General features: G+C 50.6%; 1 protein-coding gene across 10 annotated transcripts in view; it reads left to right on the top strand.

Annotated features, from left to right (window-relative positions):
* Window positions 1–20,791, top strand: part of CEP250 (centrosomal protein 250) — a 45,118-nt gene that overhangs the window by 20,307 nt on the left and 4,020 nt on the right. For 9 of the 10 annotated variants that reach the window (XM_045574946.1, XM_036418269.2, XM_045574950.1 and 6 more), the window contains 15 exons: window positions 440–586; window positions 1,645–1,875; window positions 2,709–2,902; window positions 3,126–3,253; window positions 4,379–4,548; window positions 6,210–6,377; window positions 6,767–6,901; window positions 8,213–8,356; window positions 9,027–9,160; window positions 10,772–10,910; window positions 11,816–12,158; window positions 12,722–12,843; window positions 13,787–13,907; window positions 14,945–15,066; window positions 15,558–18,140. In XM_045574946.1, coding sequence (XP_045430902.1) covers window positions 440–586; window positions 1,645–1,875; window positions 2,709–2,902; window positions 3,126–3,253; window positions 4,379–4,548; window positions 6,210–6,377; window positions 6,767–6,901; window positions 8,213–8,356; window positions 9,027–9,160; window positions 10,772–10,910; window positions 11,816–12,158; window positions 12,722–12,843; window positions 13,787–13,907; window positions 14,945–15,066; window positions 15,558–18,140 — 4,881 coding nt within the window. Of the gene's footprint in view, window positions 1–439; window positions 587–1,641; window positions 1,876–2,708; window positions 2,903–3,125; window positions 3,254–4,378; window positions 4,549–6,209; window positions 6,378–6,766; window positions 6,902–8,212; window positions 8,357–9,026; window positions 9,161–10,771; window positions 10,911–11,815; window positions 12,159–12,721; window positions 12,844–13,786; window positions 13,908–14,944; window positions 15,067–15,557; window positions 18,141–20,791 lie in introns of those variants that run through there. The other variant, XM_036418275.2, reaches the window with a different exon arrangement.

Raw genomic sequence — 20,791 nt, 5'->3', positions numbered from 1 at the left:
TTTCAGTCCCACTGTGTTCTTTCATGACTCTAATACTTGCAGGTGTTACTGCTTCCTTCCTCCCCTTTAACCACAAACTGCTCCTTATCTCAGTAGTATTCAACTTAATAATGGTCAGCTCTTCTCCAAGTATATTTGACTCTCCCAAACTGAATCAATGCCTTCTGTGAGTTCCCAAAGCACTTTGGCTTACATTGTCTATGCTGTCATTCCAGTTGTAGTCGTTTACATCCCGCTGTCTATGCCTCTATGTGTGAGCTCCTCTTACTCCTCAGTGAATGAAGAAATGAATGAATGAGTGAGTGGAAAACTTGGTCGGACTGTAAGGGAAGGAATGGAGTGCTAACTAATCTCTGTAAGGAAAGCAGCAGGTGTTGGGGACGTGAGCTGTGAGCTGTTGCAGGAAAACCGGAAACCCTTTGACTCTCTTCATTTTTAGGCAGAACAGTCCATCGCAGAGCTGTCAAATTCTGAGAACAGCCTGAAGGCTGAGGTAGCTGATCTTCGGGCCGCAGCTGCCAAGCTCAGCGCCTTAAACGAGGCTTTGGCCTTAGATAAAGTCACGCTGAACCAGCAGCTTCTCCAGGTGAGGGGAGCTTTTTCTGATAAGCGGGGTAGGGCTGGGCCAACTGAGGATAAGCCAGTGACAGAAGCAGCTGATACCCATGACAAGGAAGAGCCCTTAAATGGATCAGCTCAAGGCAGATCAGCTCCCAAATGTAGTTGAGAAATGAACAGAGCATTTATGGTGCAGAGGAGAGCAGACTATAAGGACTGGGCTTAGCCATTAAGCTACTCCCTTCCCTCGCTTCCCTCGCCTACAGAAGACCCTCCTTTGGGCGTTAGGGTAAAATCACCAGGGCTGGGAAAGAGACCTGTGCCCTCAGGAAAGAAGACAGGGTTTTTATTTATTTAATTTATTTTTATTAGCATAACAATTTATTAGAAAACAAATGAAATGACACCTCTAGATCTCAACACATAGGATCTTAAATAATAAACATCACAAACACATGAAGATTAGGGTTTCTTAAAATTGCTGATAGTATTACAGATGTCTCTCGATTCCTCCCCCTTCCACCCAGCCCCACCCCCCAGGCCTTCACTACATTATTGTATATCCATGAGCTGTGCATATATGCATATATGTTTTTTGTTAATCTCTTCCCTCCCCCTTCCCCTGCTCTCTTCAGGTCTGTCCGTTCATTCCATTAATCCATGCTTTTGGACCCATTTTGTTCATCAGATTATTGTGTTCCTTTAGAAAGTTTTTAATCCTGTTGCATGAGATACCAGCAATCACCAGAAAAGGATTTGCTGAAGAGCCTAAGTCTCAAAGCATCTTCTCTATGGGTTACAAATTTAGCATGTCTCTTTACTACCTGTTCCCTTGAGCCCCAGAAATCTTATTCTGAATTTTTTTAAGAATAAGGTTTTGCCTTTTTATCTCTATCCCAAGCACCAGTCCATCTAATACCTGGAATATAGGCAGTAGATCAAATGAATGCATCGCCCCCCTCTCTTATAAGCACTCCTGTGTTCATCTTTGGAGAAGAGAGTCATATCTCACTTGGATTTCTGTCTCAACACTTGATCGCTAAGCTAACCCCTTGTCTTTGATGCCTTTCCCTTGTTGGTCAGTAGTTAGAACAGGAGAACCAGTCTGTGTGCAGCAGAATGGAGGCCGCAGAGCAGGCGAGAAACACTTTGCAGGTGGGCCTGGCAGAGGTGGAGAGGAGCAGGGAAGCCCTGTGGGAAAAGAACACTCACCTGGAGGCCCAGCTGCAGAAAGCGGAGGAGACCGGGGCTCAGCTGCAGGCAGACCTCAGGGGCATCCAGGAAGAGAAGGAAGAACTTCAAGAGAAACTAAGCGAGGTAAGAAGTAAAATGCATACCGTCACGTTCAGGTATAATACAAACTCACTGCAAAACACTACAGAGATGATTGAGAAAGTGATATAAAGTTTTATTTCCTAGAAATGACCAGTGTTACTAGTTTGGGGTATATCTTCCAATTTTTAAAGAGAATTCCTGTAGGAACCCTTGGTGATCCCCCACTACTCCCCCCCCCAGCTTGAATTAGATGCCTCTCCGGTGTGCTCTGGTAGTACCGTGTGCACATTTCAAACTCCACACCTTCATACTATGTTATAATTGTCTGTTTACCTGTCTCCATCATCAGAGCACAAGCTCCTTGAGGCAAGACTATATCTTATTAGTTTTTGTTCCTCCAGCTTATAGTACAGTGTCTCACACATAACAGGGGCTCAGTAAGTTTTTTCTGAACCAATGACCTGCTTCAAAAGTCATCTTCCTCCACCACCACACTTTCCATTGCCATAATAATTACTCATAATCTCCCTTCTCAGAGTCCCTTTCTTAGGGCACTGATCACTTTCTTCCTGGTATTGTGCATGTGTTTTTTCCTTAAGACTAAAAGCTCCTTAGAGGTAGGTCTCTTGCAGCCCTAGCACAGGGTCTTGCTCAAAGGAGAGCATGCTCCCTGTCTGAGGGCTCAATGGGTTGATAGAGAAATACATTAATGCTACTTTGTATTATTATGTATAGAGAGAAATACCTTAATGCAATGCCCAGGGCTCACAGAGCTGGGTCCAGAATCTCTGAAGAGCGGATGGTCCGAACCCATGATGGCAACTCTGTGGGGAATCCTGTCTGTGCTCTGAATTTCACCAATGTCTGCCCCTCAGGCACGTCACCAGCAGGAGGCAGCCTCAGCTCAGCTGGAGCAGCTCCATCAGGAAGCAAAGCGACAAGGAGAAGTGCTGGCCCGGGAAGTTCAGGAGAAGGAGGCCCTAGTTCGGGAGAAGGCAGCTCTAGAGGTGCGGCTGCAGGCTGGGGAGCGGGACCGGCAGGACCTCTCTGATCAACTTCTGGGGCTCAGGTAGGACCCAGACCCAGTTCAGCCAGGGGCACAAGGAGCTTTTCGAGGCCAAGGGTAGCCAAGCTAAGTTCCCTGCCCAAAGCGTATGGGTTCTGTATGAGTCATGGGTTTGTGATTGCCCCCCTCACTTCTTCAAGTAGCCGGTACTAAGACCCCAACTCCTCTTAAGGAAGGGTAAGGGCCTTGATGGGTAAGAACTCTTTCTGATTCCTGAACCTGACAGCTCAGCCAAGGAGTTCCTGGAGAGCAGTCTGTTTGAGGCCCAACAACAAAATTCTCTGATAGAGGTCACCAAGGGGCAGCTGGAGGTCCAGATTCAAACTGTCACTCAAGCCAAGGAAGTAATCCAAGGTGAGAACCAAATGGAATGGCCGCCCATGGGGATGTTGAAAGCCTGGAAGGCAGAGGGAAGCTGTCAGAGGTCCTTCTCTGGCCCGGTTCAGGGCTTCTCGGATGGGAGTTGCTCAGAGGTCTGGGGAGAGGAGTTTTGTGTGTGTGTTTTAATTAATTTTTTTTAAAAAGAAAGATAAGCCGGAACTGGTTTGGCTCAGTAGATAGAGTGTCGGCCTGCGGACTGGAAGGTCCCAGGTTCGATTCCGGTCAAGGGCATGTACCTTGGTTGCAGGCACATCCCCAGAAGGGGATGTGCAGGAGGCAGCTGTGGATGTTCCTCTCTCATTGATGTTTCTAGCTCTCTATCCCTCTCCCTTCCTCTCTATAAAAAAATCAATAAACTATATTGTAAAAAAATAAAAAATATAAGAAGGAAGAGGGAAAGATAGCAGCATCGATGAGAGAGAAACATTGATCAGCTCCTCCTGCAGAGCCCCCACCAGAAATTGAGCCCACAGTCAGGTGTGTGCCCTGACCAGGAATTGAACTGGCGACCCCTTGGTGCATAGGTCTATGTTCAACCACTGAGCAACTCTGGCCTGGTGGGAAGAGGAGTTTTGTTGTTTTTATAATATATTTTTTAAAATATATTCTTATTGCCCTAGCCGGTTTGGCTCAGTGGACAAAGTATGGGCCTGCAGACTAAAGGGTCCCAGGTTTGGTTCCGGCCAAGGGCACATACGGGTTGCGGGCTCGATCCCCAGTGTGGGGTGTGCAGGAGGCAGCTGATCAGTGATTCTCTCTCATCTTTGATGTTTCTATCGCTCGCTCTCTCTCTCCCTCTCCCTTCTTCTCTGAAATCAATAAAAAATATTTTAATTAATTAATTAATTAATTTTTATTGATTTCAGAGAGAGAAACATCAGTGATGAGAGAGAATCCTTGATTGGCTGCCTCCTGCATGCCCCTACTAGGGATTGAGCTCACAATTCAGGCATGTGCCCTTGACTGGAATCAAACCCAGGACCCTTAAGCCCGCAAGCCAATGTTCTGTCGACTGAGCCAAACCAGCGAGGGCAGAAAGAGGAAGTTTTAAAAGGAGGGCAGAGGCTCAGAGACGGGATCCTGTCCCTTGCATCTTAGGGGAAGTAAAGTGCTTGAAGCTGGAACTGGACACTGAACGGAACCGGGCAGAGCAGGAGCGGGATTCAGCAGCCAGACAGCTTGCCCAGGCTGAGCAAGAGGGACAGGCTGCCCTGCAGCAGCTGAAATCAACCCATGAGGAGGAGGTGAACCTGCTGCAGGAGAAATTGGTAGGTGGTGGATGTGGCTGGGGATGGGAGAGGCCTCCCTGGCCTCCCTTCAGGGAGTGTTCTACCTGCTGACTCCTGGTCCAGATATTACTGCTTATAAGAGTGAAATATGTATAGGACTAGCCTGGTAACCAGGGTGCCAACTCCTGCTTCTAGCTCTTTTATTTTTTTATTTTTTTAAGTACAGTTTACAGTCAATATTATTTTGTACTACAGGCCTGGTGCATGGATTCATGCCCTGGTGGGTCCCTCAGCCTAGCCTGCAGAGATTGGGCCAAAACCAGCAGTCCGGCATCCCCTGAGGGGTCCTATATTGTGAGAGGGTGCAGGCCAGGCAAGGCCGAGGGACCCCACTGGTGCATGAATCCGTGCACCAGGCCTCTAGTATGCATATAAGATCTTTGGTTAATCTCTTCCCACCCTCCACCTTCTCCCTTCCCTCTGAGATTCATCAGTCTGGTCCATGTTTCCATGCCTGTGGTTTCTGCTTCTGTATTGAGCATCTGCAGTGCAATGTCATAGCTACTGGTCGGATGGTCGGAGAGTCGGACCGTCACTTAGGCATATATATATATAGTGTGTATATATATATATATATATATATATATTACTTTCAGGTGTATAGTGGCTAGGCAATCATATACTTTATAATGTGGTCCCCCCCATATTTCCAGTACCCACCTGGCACCATGCATAGTTATTACAACTTTAGTGATTATATTCATATGCTATACTTTACATCCCCTTGACTATTTTGTAGCTACCAATGTGGATGTGTGTGTGTGTGTGTGTGTGTTGATTTCAGAGAGGAAAGGAGAGGGAGAGAGAGATAGAAACATCAATGATGAGAGAATCATTGATCGGCTGCCTTCTGCACGCCCCCTACTGGGGATCGAGCCTGCAACCCAGGCATGTGCCCTAGGCCAGAATTCAACCCAAGACCCCTCAGTCTGCAGGCCCAGGCCGAAGCTCTATCCACTGAGCCAAACTGACTAGGGCTACATGACTTATCTTAATCCTCTAGGAGGGAGACCCTGTTGTTATCACCATTTTTCTAGATGAGAGAACTGAGGCACGCAGATGTGATGGACTTTAACTGAGGTCACACTGATAGTGTTGGACTAAAGACTAATCCAGGCAGCCTGGCTCCAGAGCCCTTCACCACTAACGGGAGCTGGGTTAGTCTGGGACATTGGGGAAGGCTTTGGGAGGACCGGGTCCCGTGTCCTATGCTCTTGTACAATACAGGAGACACCCTTGCTGGACTCGACCTGACTTTTTGGAAGGCTAACTGCCTCCCTGAGCAGAGAGAGTGGGCAGCAGAGAGCGAGTCTGCCACCTCAGTTCATTGTTACAACCGTGAGCCGTGATGTGGTTGCTTTAAAATAAGGCATAGTCATAACTTATATTAGGGACAGCTACACTTTAGAAAGCACTTTATGTGTGATCCATTTGATTTCTTTATAAATCTCATTTGGTTCTCATAAAGATTGGTGAGATAGGGAAGGCAGGGGTTATTAGCCTTACTTCACAGATGAGGACACGGGCTCCGAGCAGTACCAGGGTCATACAGCTGGTGAGCAGTGGACTTCTCTCATCCAGGTTTTCTGCCGCCTCTCCTCACCCGTTTGGTCCTAACAGTGTTTCCTCTGTATGACCAGGAGAAAGAGTGCTCCCGGCACCAGCAGGAACTGGACAAGGCTCTGGAGGCCCTAGAGAGGGAGAAAGTGGAGCTAGAGATGAGGCTGAGGGAGCAGCAGGCGGAGACCGAGGCTCTCCGGACCCAGAAGGAGGAAGAACGGGCCCAGGCCGAGAGCGCGCTCTGCCAGGTGGGAGTCCGGATGTCCAGCCCGCGGCCCCCGCCTCTGAACACCCCCTCTCCCGCCCCCCAGAGCAGGCCGCGGGGGCTTCTAGAAGAGCGTGCAGCTGCCCATTGGCTGCGACTGAGCCGGGTGACAAGCAGCATTCGTCGCAGGGCCGGCAGTATGTCATACTTCCTGAGGGAGGGCTGACGTTTACCACATCCTGTCAGCTTGAAAACCAGTGGCAATCTTTGCACTTCCTGGTTCTCGGTCAGGGAGTGGGTCCAGACCTTCCTTTGCCTCAGCCCCCACCCCATCTGCCGGAAGAGCAACAGAATAGCTGGGATTTGCCGGTGGCCTAGTGGCTGAGCATGGTGACCCGATCCAGCAAGCCCTGCACTCCTGTCCCGCCCCAGATGCAGCTCGAGACAGAGAAGGAGAGGGTGTCCCTCCTGGAGACGCTGCTGCAGACCCAGAAGGAACTGGCAGATGCCAGCCAGCACCTGGAACGGCTGAGGCAGGACATGAAGGTTCAGAAGTTAAAGGAACAGGTATGGAGGGAGGTCCTGGGCAGGGAAGAAAGGGGAACATGGATTCACTCATGCAGCATTGGCCAGTTCTTTGGCACTTCGGGTCAGAGCCTGTGCGGGGTGGTAACTTACGGCAGGCACCACTGTGTGGCGCCCAGTGAAGGTGACGGACATGGTCCCCGTCCTCAAGGAGCTTACTTTCCAGTAGCAGAGACAGACAAGGAGGAGCAGACACAAAATCAATGAGATAATTGCAGGTTGTGATAAGTGCAGTAAAGGAAATGCATAAGGTGATACAATTGAGAGTGATTCAAAAGTGGCCACTTTGGGCTAGGAGGTCAGGGAGGACCTCACTGAGAAAGTGACATTTGAGCTGAGACATGAGGTTTAAAAGCCCCGTGAACAACAGGGATGGACCTTGGGAACATGCGGAGTGAAAACCAGTCACAGGAGGCCATACGGTGTATGAGTCCATTGATAGGAAATGTCCACAATAGGCCAACCTACAGAGACAGAAAGTAGAGGAGTGGTTGGGAGTGAGAATAAGGGATGGGAGTGTACAGGGTCTCTTTTGGGTGATGAAAATGTTCTAAAATTGATTGTAGAGGTAGTTGTAAAACTCTGTAAATACACTGAAAGACGTTGAATTTTACGCTTTAAAGGGGTAAATTGTGTGGCATCTCAACTATGTCTCACTCAGTAAAATTGTTAAAAAGCAAAGAAGCCAGCAATTTGAAGAGTAGTTTAGGCAGAGGAAATGGGCGCCATAAGGGCCCTGGGGCAGATAGTAACAGGTTTGGGGAGTTCCAGGACCGAAAGGAGGGGGCGTGGCTCGAGCGGGATAAGCTCAGGGGTGAGCAAGATAGGCGGGAGCCCTTTGGCAGCCATGGGAGGAGCCTGGATTTGTTCAAGGGCAACGGGAAACTGTTGGTGCTTGAGAAGCAGAGAAGGACATAATTTAGTGTGTGTGTGTGTGTGTGTGTGTAGGTAGTGTGTGTGTGTGGGGGGGGGGGATAATGAAGTAGAAATAGGGCTATGCAACAGGAGGTTGTTGTGATGGTCTGACTAAGGGACTGCTGCCAACTCAGAGACCTTGACCGTGAAACCCTGGGTGAGCCAGTGCACTTTGTGAGGGAGGAGAGGGAATGGGAGGTGAGGAGCTGAGGTGGCAGGGCATGGCAGACAAGGGGGATTGCTGGGTCCTGCCTTAGCTTTTGCTACCCCAACTAAAAAATTAGTATTTATATGATATTGATTCCTACAACATGAATTTCAAGGCCAAGGCCCCTGTGAAAACTTTCCTCTTCTCACAGCTGTCTTCTCCCTTTGCAGGAGACCATTGGAACGCTGCAGACGCAGCTCCGGGAGGCTCAGCGGGAGTGGGAGCAGGCAGCCCAGCACCACAGAGATGACCTCACTGCCCTCCGAGGAGAGAGCAGCTCCCTGCTACAGGAGAAGATAGACCTGCAGAAGCAGGTCCCTCCTCCTCTCTTCTACAACCCCGCCCCCCGCACTTCCCCTGCAAAGCCAGGCTGTCCCCTCCCTCCTGCAGGACTAGGGGAACCTTGGGAGCTTGGGAGGAGAAGGGTAGGCCCCAGTACTGAGTGGAAGATTGAAGGGTTCCCCTTGAGCTCTGGGGTGGTAATCTTTCTGTGTTGACTACAGAACTTAACGTATTCTCAGGCAGCTCTACTATCAGTTATTCTTTTTGTCTTCCCTCCTAGTTCATGGGTTAACACCCAACCACCGAGCCACACCAGCCAGACCAGATTCCTTTTTTTATTCTGATTGCTTTTCCTTCTCAAAATCCTATATCAGATGGTGTTCTGATTGTTCGCTTTAAAAAAATATAGTCGCTCTACACTTGCCCATCACTTTGCCTTTTGGTGTAGTTATATTCAGCGAAGATTTTTATTTCTGTCTGTCTTTATCCAGCATAAGTGAGGCTGGGAGACAGAGGACTAAGCTGATGGTGTTTGGGGAAGAGGGTAGGTAAGAAGAGAATGTAAGGATTGATGGGTGGAGCCTCCAGAGCACTGGAAATGAGCTGGCGATTGGGGTAAACCTGGAAGGACCGTGATGCTGTAGTCGAGAAGCATCCTCCCTCTGGGCCCCGGTCCCGGTCCTCACGCCCTTCACTTTCCAGGTGGAGGACTTGAAGTCTCAGCTCGTCTCCAAGGGTGACTCCTGGAGGCTGGTGGAGCAGGAGGTTCAGGAGAAGCGGAGAGAGGCCCAGGAATGTAGCCGAATTCAGAAAGAGTTGGAAAGAGACAAAGCCAGGTAGGCTAGACACGCCATGGGGTTGGCTTTTGCCTGACTCGCTCCAGTGGTCACTGGGAGGTTGACGGTCCTTTGCCTTGTCATCTAGCCTTTCATGCCTCCAGCTGTGGGCTGTACAAGGAGCCAAGGGGGTAGACACAGATCCTGTCTTCAAAGCCTGTACTTCTTTAGTAAAGATTTAGACAAATGCATATGTACCAGGCACTATGCCAGGGTCAGGATACGGTGATAAACAAGATAGTATGGTCCTCGTTTCAACAGAATTTATAATTTGGTAGGGATGACATTAAGCCAATAATCCCCAAGATAAATTATTGGGGATTATGTTCCCTGGTGTGGAGGAAAGAAACAGGATGCTGAAATGGAAAAGGGGCAGGCTGGGAGGGAGATCTTTAGACGTGAGGGAAGGCCTCCGCTGCAGGAAGAAACGGAGCCACCAGCAGAGGCTGGGAGAGTTCTGTGCTGTGGGTTAGAAATCACACACAGGGGCTCTGGGGCAGGGAAAGCTGGGGTGTTTGGGGACCTGAAGGTGCAGCATGACTGGAGTCTGGTGACTGAGAAGAGTGACTTGAGCTAGACAATCCGTGTCATACAGGATTTCGTAGTTTACAGGAAGGAGTTTGTAGTTATTTTAGGTTGGGTAGAAAATCATTGCAGGGCGTTAAGCCAGCAACTCAACATAATCCAATTTATGATGAGTTGAAGGGATGGTGATGACACGAAACATCAGGAATGAGGTCAGATCGCCCAGAATGAAAAGCGGCATGTGTTCTCCACAATGTAGGAGGTTGGGGAGGGACAAGTCCTTTTGTGAACAACTCTGGAGGCAGGAAGACCAGTTAGGAGACTAGTAGGCTGTCTAAATGAGAGATACTAAAGCTGAACCAGGATAGGGGAGTGGGGTGGGGAGGACACAAGGGGTTTAGAGGGCGTTTAGGAAATTGGAATCAGTTACATGTAGTCATAGATTAGATATATGTGGGATGAAGATCGTATATGTGATATGATCAAGGCTTCTAAGTTGGGGCACTAGGTGGGTGGAGGTGCCATTCATTCACTGAGCTAGGGAACATAATAGGGGTGATTGGGGAGGTGCAGAGGGGATAGAACAGATAGGACATGTTGAATTTTAGCTATAATATAGATATTTCTGGAATTTCCCAGGTAAGAATAAACTATGGTCGAAACCAGTTTGGCTCAGTGGATAGAACCTCAGCCTGTGGACTGAAGGGTCCCGGGTTCGATTCCGGTCAAGAGCATGTACCTTGGCTGCAGGCACATCCCTGGTGGGGGGTGTGCAGGAGGCAGATGGTCGATGTTAATCTCTCATCGATGTTTCTAACTTTCTATCCCTCTCTCTTCCTCTCTGTAAAAAATCAATAAAATATATTTAATTAAAAAAAAAGAATAAACTATGAAGTTGAAATTGGGTATCATATGCTAGAAGTATCTATAAGCACTTAGTAAGTGCTCAATAAATAGAAGTTTTTATTGTTACACTGTAATGATTATCATTACTATATCCATTTTGATTAAATGTTTAGAACAGTAAGATGAGAAGGCAGTTCATTCCCTGAGAGGATGGCCTAGCTCTCTGACCCCTCTTTTCAGCCTGACTCTGTCTCTAGTGGAAAAGGAACAGAGACTCCTTGTTTTAGAAGAAGCTGACTCTGTTCGACAACAGGAGCTGAGTTCCCTGCGCCAGGACCTGCAGGAGGCCCAGGGAGGGCAGAAAGAGCTCAGTGCCCAGGTACTTCCCGCCGCTGACGGGCCCTATTCCCTGGTGGAAGCCTGCCCTTTTTGAGTGGAGATGATTGCTCAGAGTTAGTTCATGAAGAGGACCTTTCTCTTTCCGTATTACAGGGCATGCTGGGACTTCAGTAGCCCTGGCAGAAGGGGGAAGCCAGGACTGGGCAGGGTGAGGGTTTGGAACCTGACACAGAGTTCAGCCACCTGTGGAGCCTGATGGCCCAGAACATTGTGCCTAAAGGGCAGAGCTCATGCAGGCCTAGTTCATTCAAGCTTGGCTACTCCCTAGTGTGCTTTGTCTGTTTGGCAGGACACAGCAGGGCCATAGTATTACTCCAGAATAAGTAGGCAGCAAGGGGGCTCAGTCTGCTCACAGGAGGACACACCCCAATCTTTGGTGCAGAGGAAAGATGGAACTAGGCGGGGACGAGTAAGAGAGCAAGAGAGAGACAGGAGACTGCAGCAGATAAGGACCCAGATCCTGAGTTAGACTCCCAGCTCTACTGCTTCCGGGTTGTGTGAACATCAGTTACATCATCCGTGAAACAAGGGTGACACTTGTTAACCGTTATAGTTATATAAAGTGTCAAGAACACAAGCATTCGATAAATGGTAGCCAGTATTATTGTGACTGGTCTTCTTAGGTTCAGCGTCAGGGTTTCAGGCAGAATTCTAATAGCAGGGAGTTGGCATAGTTGCAGGGGGGACCGGGGCCAAAGCCCATTTGTGTAGCCCGCATTCACGTGTTAGGAGTGAGTAGTAGGCGTGCAGGTCAGGTCTAGGGTAGTGCTTGCAGTACTCCCTTCCTGCCCCATCAGTGCGGGATTGAGTAGTGTAAGACCAGGGAGGGTCTGAGGAGCAGGTATCCATTCCCTGCTCACGGTGACTACTACTTCCTCCCTGTAGGTGGAACTACTGAAGCAGGAGGTAAAAGAAAAAGAAGCTAATTTTCTGGCCCAGGAAGCACAGCTGCTGGAGGAGCTAGAAGCATCTCGAGTAACAGAGCAGCAGCTGCGAGCTTCCTTGTGGGCCCAGGAAGCCAAGGAAGCCCAGCTGCAGCTGCGGCTGCGCAGCACGGAGAGCCAGCTGGAGGCGCTGGCTGCAGAGCAGCAGCCCGGGCACCAGGCCCAGGCCCAGCTAGCCAGCCTCTATTCTGTCCTGCAGCAGGCCCTGGGGTCCGTTTGTGAGGGCAGGCCTGAGCTGAGTGGCGGGGGAGACTCTGCGCCCTCCTGCTGGGGTCCGGAGCCAGGTGAGGCAGCCATCCAAGTACTCAGTCCTTTGTGCCAAAGCCAGGCCCAGCTCCCAGGGGAGAGGGAAGAGGAATGCAGTTCCTTAGACCTGTGGTTGGCAAACTCATTAGTCAACAAAGTGGCAAACCACAGCTCACCGACCACTGCCTTAGACAGTTGCCACAAGGCTAAGGCCACAGACTCTGGAATTAATCCAGAGTTTGAACACCCCGCCCCCTGTCATCTCTGATTTGCTAGATGTATGTCCTTGCCCAAGTCACCTGTCCTCTCTCAATTATAAAATGTAGATATTAAAAGTACCTACCTCCCAGGACTTTCCTAAGGAGTTAATGAGGTTAGAGAGGTAAAATAGCCCACACAGTTCCTGGCACTTATTAGATGACAGCCAGTATTACAGAGCGCCCACCACAGTGCCTGGCACATAGGTATGCAGACAGTGCATGATGAATAAACTACTACTTAGAAGGGCTTCTTTGAGGGGAGGAGGGATCAGTGGGAAGGCCAAGGCCTTGTCTGGGGAGGTGGAGCTGTTTTTTCATATGGCATTGCCTCATTTGTACAGACCAGAATGGAGCGAGGGTCCTCTTTAGGAGAGGGCCCGTCCTGACAGCTCTCTCAGCTGAGGCGGTGGCATCTGCCCTCCACAAGCTCCACCAAGACCTGCGGAAGACTCAGCAGGCCCGGGTATGTTTCCCTCTCTCCTCCCCTGACCGCTTCACTGCCCTGAAAGATTCAGGCAGCGGGTTAACCTGTTTTCTTCCTGAGATCACGTTGGGATGAGTTCCATCTTTATCACTTCCTGCCTGGAAACTGTGAACGAAGCATTGGGTTTTCTGGGCCTTGGTTTTGCTAGTAAAGTCAGGCAAATCATGCCTGCCTCATGAGAGTGTTAGGTCAGTGAGGGGCTTATGTGATCCCTATAAGCTAAAAATCCTGTACAAATGTGTGACATTATTTTGCATCATTTTCCTCTGGTGCCAAGACCTCCAAGAAAAAAAACCAACAAATTGGGACACTGAGACTTGAGGTTGTCGTTTATAGGAACATGCTAAGCCTAAGACTGAACTAAATGTCCTGTAAATTCCATCTCATAGTGAACGTATTATCCAATAAAAATATAGAGCCACCATGTGCCAGCTCGTCTGAACTGGAAACACAAAATGCAGAAAGGCCTGATTGCTCCCTCAAGAAGGCTTATAACACGGCTGAGGAGCCAAACTGCATTGTGAGGCAAAGCAGAACCGAAAGAATTAACTGGATCAATACAGATGCACATGATGATAATAGGAGGGACAATTCATTCTGACTTGAGGAAGGTCAGAAGGAAGAAATGACCTCTGAGTTAGGCTTTGAAGGAGGAGCTTAGGGAGAGGAGAGGTGACCCTGGGCTAAAACGTTAGCAATAGCTCTGTTTCAAATGACACAGACGGGACAAAAAGGGATTCTAGGCTCCAGTCAGCTGGAGCAGAGCTTGCATCACTTCAGGAAACCAAGTGCATACGAGTTCAGAGGTAAATAGCTCAGGATTATGAGAGTAGGTCCCACTGGCAATCCCCAAAAGAGGCTTGGGCTGGGATAGATCTGTGGGAGAAGAGGAACTGCGTTAGCCGTGCCCTTTCTTTCCCAGGATGACCTGAGGAATCAGGCACAGAAGCTGAAACAGCATCTCACTGAGACAGAGGCTGAGAAGAGCCAGGTCCAAACAGAGTTGCAGGATCTGCAGAGACAGCTCTCCCAGAGCCAGGAAGGTAAGAAGCTCAAGGCGGGCACAGGGACTCGGAGGGAGGAGAGAAGAAAGGCGGGCAGCCCGGAAGGGGCAGGAGCAGGCCTCGCAGCCACTCTTTACTGCTTGTCCACAACTGTGAGGAGGCCTGGAGGCATCGCCAGAGGGGTGAGACCCCATGAACCGGTTTCCGCTTCCGTGGCCTTTGAGGGCCGTCCTGGCAGAAGGCGTTAAGAGGAACAGATTTGGTGAAGTGAGAAGTTGCTGGCTAGGCTTTTGTTTTCTCTCTCTGCAGATTAACAATTGGCAACTGTGAGGACATTTTAAAATTCTTTATCTTTTGTCATTTATCCATGTTACTTTTTTTTTTTTTCATCTTCAACTATGTCCCCAAAATGATTTAACCTTTGACAGCAGGATTGAGGACTGTTTGAGAGGTAGCAAGGAGAGGAATTTGGGGAGAACGTATCTGAGCCACAGCCAAGGGCTGTAAAGGGTGGCGATTACTTGGAGGGGAAAGGAGAGGGGAGGATGTTGAGGCACAGGCTCTCCTGTGGAAGAGAAGAGGACAACTTGGGGAGTGGGTCTGGGTCGTGAGCGTATCCCATAGCTCCCCCTGAGAGACACACACATAGAGCTGGGTTAGGTGCATTTTGCAGAAACAGTATGGATGGGGACTGCCAGAGAGCAACCCTGGTCTCCAAGAACTGGAGCAAAATCATAGAGTAGGAGACTCGCAATGATCACAGTGTCATCCAGCTCAACCCTGTCTGGAATCCAGGGTCGAGGATCTGAATGTGATCAGGCTAAGAAAGTGTTGGGATGATTTAAGGCAGGACTGGAGCTGGGCAGCAGACACAGACATGAGTCTGGAAGCAGCCAGGAGCCTAGACAAGCAGGAGCAGCTGGCAGATGGGTGATGTCTCTATGAAACTGGATATAATTCTCTCCTTGGCCTTCTTCCCCTTTGATTCTGTTTTCCATCCTCCATCTGCCTCTGCCTCCCACTTTTCCTCTACTCCAACCACGGGCCTTGCTCCACTGTCTCTCCTCTTCCCAAAGAGAAATCCAAGTGGGAAGAAAAACAGAAGTCCCTAGAGTCTGAGCTGACGGAACTGCACGAAACTGTGGCATCCTTACAGAGTCGCCTACGGCGGGCAGAGCTGCAGGGAATGGAAGCCCAGGTATGGTGGTACTGGGATGGGAGATATACTGGTGTGGGCGGGGGTTGTTTCAGGAGTAGTCCCTCAGGACCCAGCTCTAGCTCTCAGACCCATCTTGGTCTGTGGTCCTATCTCATCCATCTGTAGTGCCAGCTTCCTTCAGCAGTGTCTGATTCTCTGGCTGGCTCCACTGCCTGAGCCACTCCTAAGGCCCCAGAGAATCCTCACTCAGTTATTTTTCTAAACCAAGTTTGAAACTGTTGTCCCTTGCCCTGAAGGACCAGAGTCTGGGATGACTCATTTGCACAATGCGTTCTCCTCTGGGCATAGCCGATCCCTGGGACATGGTAGGTATGTTCTTTCACAGTAGTAGCTTAAGCGGAATGCAGGAGTTCTTTTGGTCCAAGTCCTTGACAATGCTCATGCTATAAAGTAAGGAAAGAAAGGACCTGTGTTGGAGTGATGCTATCAAGGAAGTGTGGTCTAAGGTGGCTGTGCATCTTGTTTTGCAGAATGAGCGAGAGTTACTTCAGGCAGCTAAGGAGAACCTGACAGCCCGGGTGCAACATCTGCAAGCATCTGTCTCAGAAGCTAGGGCTCAGGCCAGCGCTGCAGAGATCCTGGAAGAAAACCTGCGAACTGCTCGCTCTGCCCTGAAATTGAAAAATGAGGAGGTGGAGAGTGAGCGCGAGAGAGCCCAGGCTCTGCGGGAGCAGGGCCAGCTGAAGGTGGCCCAAGGAAAGGCTTTACAGGAGAACGTGGCTATCCTGGCCCAGGCCCTATCAGAAAGAGAAGCGGAGGTGGAGGCTTTGCAGGAAAAAATCCAGGAACTGGAGAAGCAGCGGGAAATGCAAAAGGCAGCTTTGGAATTGCTGTCTCTGGACCTAAAGAAGAGGAATCAGGAGGTGGATCTGCAGCAGGAACAGATTCAGGAGCTGGAGAGGTGCAGGTCTGTTTTAGAGCATCTGCCCATGGCCATCCAGGAGCGAGAGCAGAAGCTGACTGTGCAGAGGGAGCAGATCAGAGAGCTCGAGAAGGACCAAGAGACGCAGAGGAATGTTGTAGAACATCAGCTTCTAGAACTCGAGAAGAGGGACCAAGTGATCGAGTCCCAGAAAGGACAGATTCAGGATCTGAAGAAGCAGCTGGTTACTCTGGAGTGCCTGGCCCTGGAACTGGAGGAAAACCATCGCAAGGTGGAGTGCCAGCAAAAGGCCATTGAGGAGCTGGAGAGCCAGAGGGAGGTGCAGAGGGTGGCTCTGACCCACCTTACCCTGGACCTAGAGGAGAGGAGCCAGGAGCTGCAGGCGCAAAGCAGCCAGATCCACGAGCTGGAGAGCCACAGCAACCTTCTGGCAAGAGAGCTGCAGGAGAAGGAGCAGGAGGTGAAGTCCCAGCGAGAACACATCGAGGAGCTGCAGAGGCAGAAAGAGCATCTGACTCAGGACCTCCAGAGGAGGGACCAGGAGATGGTGCTGCAGAAAGAGAGGATTCAGGTCCTTGAAGATCAGAGGACGCTGCAGACCAAGATTCTAGAGGAGGACCTGGAACAGATCAAGCTTTCCTTGAGGGAGCGAGGCCGGGAACTGGCCTCTCAGAGGCAGCTGAGGCAGGAGCGGGCAGAGGAAGGGAAGGGCCAGGATAAAGCACAGCGAGGGAGCCTCGAGCACATGAAGCTAATCCTGCGTGACAAGGAGAAGGAGGTGGAGTGCCAGCAGGAGCGTATCCAGGAACTTCAGGAACACAAGGGCCAGCTGGAGCAGCAGCTCCAGGGCCTGCACAGGAAGGTGGGAGAGATCAGCCTACTCCTGACCCAGCGAGAGCAGGAGATAGTGGTCCTGCAGCAGAGCCTGCAGGAAGCCAGGGAGCGGGGGGAGCTGAAAGAGCGGTCACTTCAGGGCCAGCTAGAAGAGGCCCAGAGAGCCCTGGCCCAGAGGGACCAGGAGCTCCAGGCCCTGCAGCAGCAGCAGCAGCAGGCCCAGGGGCAGGAGGAGATTGAGAAGGAAAAGGCAGGCACACTGCAGAGAGCTTTGGAGCAGGCCCACGTGACACTGAGAGAGCGCCAGGCGGAGCTTGAGGACCACAGAGAATATGTGCAAAGACTCCAGGGAGAACTGACAGAGGAGGGACAACGGGCACAGGCCCTGGAGGAGGTGTTGGGTGACCTAAGGGCTGAGTTTCAGAAGCAGGAGAAAGCTCTGCTGGCCCTCCAGCAACAGTGTGCGGAGCAGGCACAGGAGCACGAGGCGGAGGCCAAGGCTTTGCATGATAACTGGCTGCAGGCAGAGGCGATGCTCAAGCAACGGGACCAGGAGCTGGAGGGCCTGCGGGCAGATAGCCAGTCCTCCCAGCTTCGGGAGGAGGCTGCCCGAGGCCAGTCTGAGGCTTTGCAGGAGGCCCTCAGCAAGGCTCAAGCTGCCCTGCAGGAGAAAGAGCAACATCTCCTTGGACAGGCAGAACTGAGCCGCAGCCTAGAGGCCAGCACGGCCACCTTGCAGGCTGCCCTGGACTCCTGCCAGGCGCAAGCCCGGCAGCTGGAGGAGGTCCTAAGGAAGCGGGAAGGTGAGATCCGGGACCGGGATCTCCGACACCAGGCGGCTGTGCAGGAGCTCCAGCAGGCACTTGCACAGAGGGATGGAGAATTAAAACATCAGAGGAAACAGAGGCAGCTACTGGAGAAGACTCTGGCCCAGAGGCTCCAAGGGGATGTGATCCAAGAGAAGCAGAACGTGGGCCAGGAGAGAGGAGAGGAAGAGATGAGGGGCCTCCGGGAGAGCCTAAAGGAGCTACAGCTGACTCTAGCACAAAGGGAAGAGGAGATCCTGGAGCTGAGAGAGCAAAGGAAGAATCTGGAGGCCTCAGCCCACAGCCGCAAAGCCTCCCCAGTGGAGGAGCCCAGGCTGCAGCAGGAGCTGGAGCGCTTACAGGCAGTCCTGAGGCAGACGGAGGCCAGGGAGATTGAGTGGAGGGAGAAGGCCCAGGACTTGGCACTGTCCCTGGCCCAGAGCAAGGCCAGTGTTAGCAGTCTGCAGGAGGTCGCCATGTTCCTCCAAGCCTCTGTCCTGGAGCGGGACTCAGAACATCAGAGGCTACAGGTGAGTCATCAATGGGTCATAGGGACCAGGGGAGCAGATGTTCAGACCTGGCGGCTGAACTCGGGGGCTGCCTGCCATCCTCCACTTGTGTACCTCAAGGTGTGGGAAAGCTGAGATCATGAGCATATTAATGTAAGTGGAATCCAGGTGGTTGTGCTAGTCAAGGGGATGGAAGGGGGCAGGGAGAGACACAAAGGGAATAAGATACCCACAGTCCCTACCCTCATAGAGCTTACAGTCTAGTGTAGGGGTGTCGAACTCAATCAGAGAAGGGGCCAAAATCTAAAATCCAGCCTAAATCGCGGGCCGAATGGTTTACTGAACAGTCATAAACTGTCATTGTGATGGAAACGCAGCAGAGTGCAGTGATGACAGCGCGGTGCGGGCCACATTGCAAGGCCTGGCGGGACGGATTTGGCCCGCGGGCCTTGTTTGACACATGTGGTCTAGTGGGTTAGCCGTTAAATGCAGCGCCTAATTATACTCAGTGCTTCTTGGGGAAGTGTAGGTGCTCTGAGTATGCTAGAGGGACACCCTACCTTTCCTGGGGGAGCCCCGAAGGCCTTCCTGGTAAAAGTGGTGTTTAAGGTTAGATCTGAAGGGACCAGCAAGGAATTAGCCAAGCACAGGTGGGAGAAGCTTTCTGGGTAAGACAGAACATGGAGTATCTGTGTAGGGAGTCCAGGCTCCTGGAACCTAGAGGAGGAGATGGCAAGAGAAGTGAAGACAGCAGGGGCCCCGTCATTCCGGGCTTATGAGTCTTTTTTTTTTTTTTTTTTTTTTTTTTAATATATATATTTTATTGATTTTGTACAGAGAGGAAGGGAGAGAGATAGTTAAAAACATCGATGAGAGAGAGTCATCGATCAGCTGCCTCTTGTACACCCCCTACCGGGGATATGCCCGCAACCAAGGTACATGCCCTTGACCGGAATCAAACCCGGGACCCTTCAGTCCCCAAGCCAACGCTCTATCCATTGAGCCAAACCAGTCTCGGCGCTTATGAGTCTTGTTAAAGATGTGGATGACCAGCGAGAAGTGAATGAAGGGTTTAAGGCAGGCGAGTGACATGATCAGATATACAGTCCAGAAAGATCGCTCAGGCTGCTGTGTGGAGCAATACTAGACCTGAGGCTGTAATCGAGGTCAGGGAAGAGGTGGTGACCTGAGATAGTAAGTGCAGATGGAGGCACAAGTGCAGACCTAGATGATCATAGGACGTTAGGCAGTTGATTGGTTAAAAGACCGTGGAGTAAAGGAAGGACAGAAAGAAATCAGACCCCAGGTTCTGCTCACTGAGATGCACCAAGGCGGGTTTGGGGAAGAGGAGTGGATTGAGTTTAGTTTGGAAATGGAGTGAGGTACCTGTGGGCCATGCAGGGGGAGATGTCCAGTAGGCAGATCTGTGACGTGATCTGAAGGTAAAAGATGAAATTGAGACTAGAGAGACTTCGGAGTATTAGCAGTTAGGAATGAGTAGGCTCCTTGGTGGAATGGTGATTGAGGAAGGAAGGGGGCCTTCGGGGATAACGTTTAACCTCCTACTCAGGCCATATCTTAGTCATCTCTGCACCCCCAGCATGAGCACAGGCCTCCACCGAGCAGGCAGTCAGGAAAAAGGGTTGACTGTTTGCCAGGAGGAACCAAGACTGTTTTTCCTGGGAGACTGACTGTACAGTCTTGTGCTGAGCCCCAGATCCCCCTTCACCACCTCAGGGGACTTCCTTCTGGAGCTCACGGTGCTCTGCTCTGGTTAAAGGGCAGCCTGCACAGAAGGGGTTATATTTATGAACTTTGGAGACAAGTTCCTGGGTTTGCAATGCAGTTCTTCAGTTTATTAGCTGTGCCTTCACTTTTCTGGCCCTTGGCTTCCTCGTGGATAAAATAGGGAGTGATGGGACCAGCCCCAGAGGGCCATTTTGTGTATGAAATGAGATAGCATGTATAAAATGCATAGGAAGAAAGCATTCACTGAGTGGGGGACTAGGCTCACTGCTACAGGCACAGAAAAAGTGAGGTGTACAGCTGGCAGGAGGGCCCTTCCTGACCATGCCCTTGGGTTACTGAGCGGTGATTTCTCTACTGTGGCTCAGGTCAGCCTCTCCTGCCACACCCACTCAAGAACATCTTTCAGTACAACCCTTCGTCACAGTAGTACCATTTTTTAATTTTTAAGTATTTTATATGCTGGGCGCTGTCATTCTCCCTTTTTTCCACAACAAACCCGGAAAGGAGGAACTGTTATTATTTTCACTTTATAAATGAGAAGTGACAGTTAGGGGTGTTGAATGACTTGTCCAAGGACACACAGCTTAGTAAGTGGCAAAACTAGAATTAGATCCCAGCAGCCCTTTTACTGTGAAGCTCTTCCTCCCAGACCACCTCCACCCACACACGCACACTCATGTGTCTCACTTCTCGGCCATTATCACTTAAGAAACTGAATGCCTAGAATATGTCAAGCACTAGGTTCCCCACTTATCTAAAGGGATTAATTCCAAAGGTTTGACTTATGCTTCATGGAGCATGTATTCATTTTACAAATGAGGGAATTGGGGTTTGGAGGGAGCCTCCCCTGACCAAAGTCATCTAGCCAATAGTGTGACATAATGCCCAGCTCCGTGTGACTCGGTGTCCGTGCTCTTTCCAGC

The sequence above is a fragment of the Pipistrellus kuhlii genome, unplaced genomic scaffold (assembly GCF_014108245.1).
Source record: "Pipistrellus kuhlii isolate mPipKuh1 unplaced genomic scaffold, mPipKuh1.p scaffold_m20_p_6, whole genome shotgun sequence".
NCBI classification, from domain to species: Eukaryota; Metazoa; Chordata; class Mammalia; order Chiroptera; family Vespertilionidae; genus Pipistrellus; species Pipistrellus kuhlii.
The sequence above is the reverse complement of the archived record's forward strand: the minus strand, read 5'-3'. Positions and strand labels throughout refer to the sequence as shown.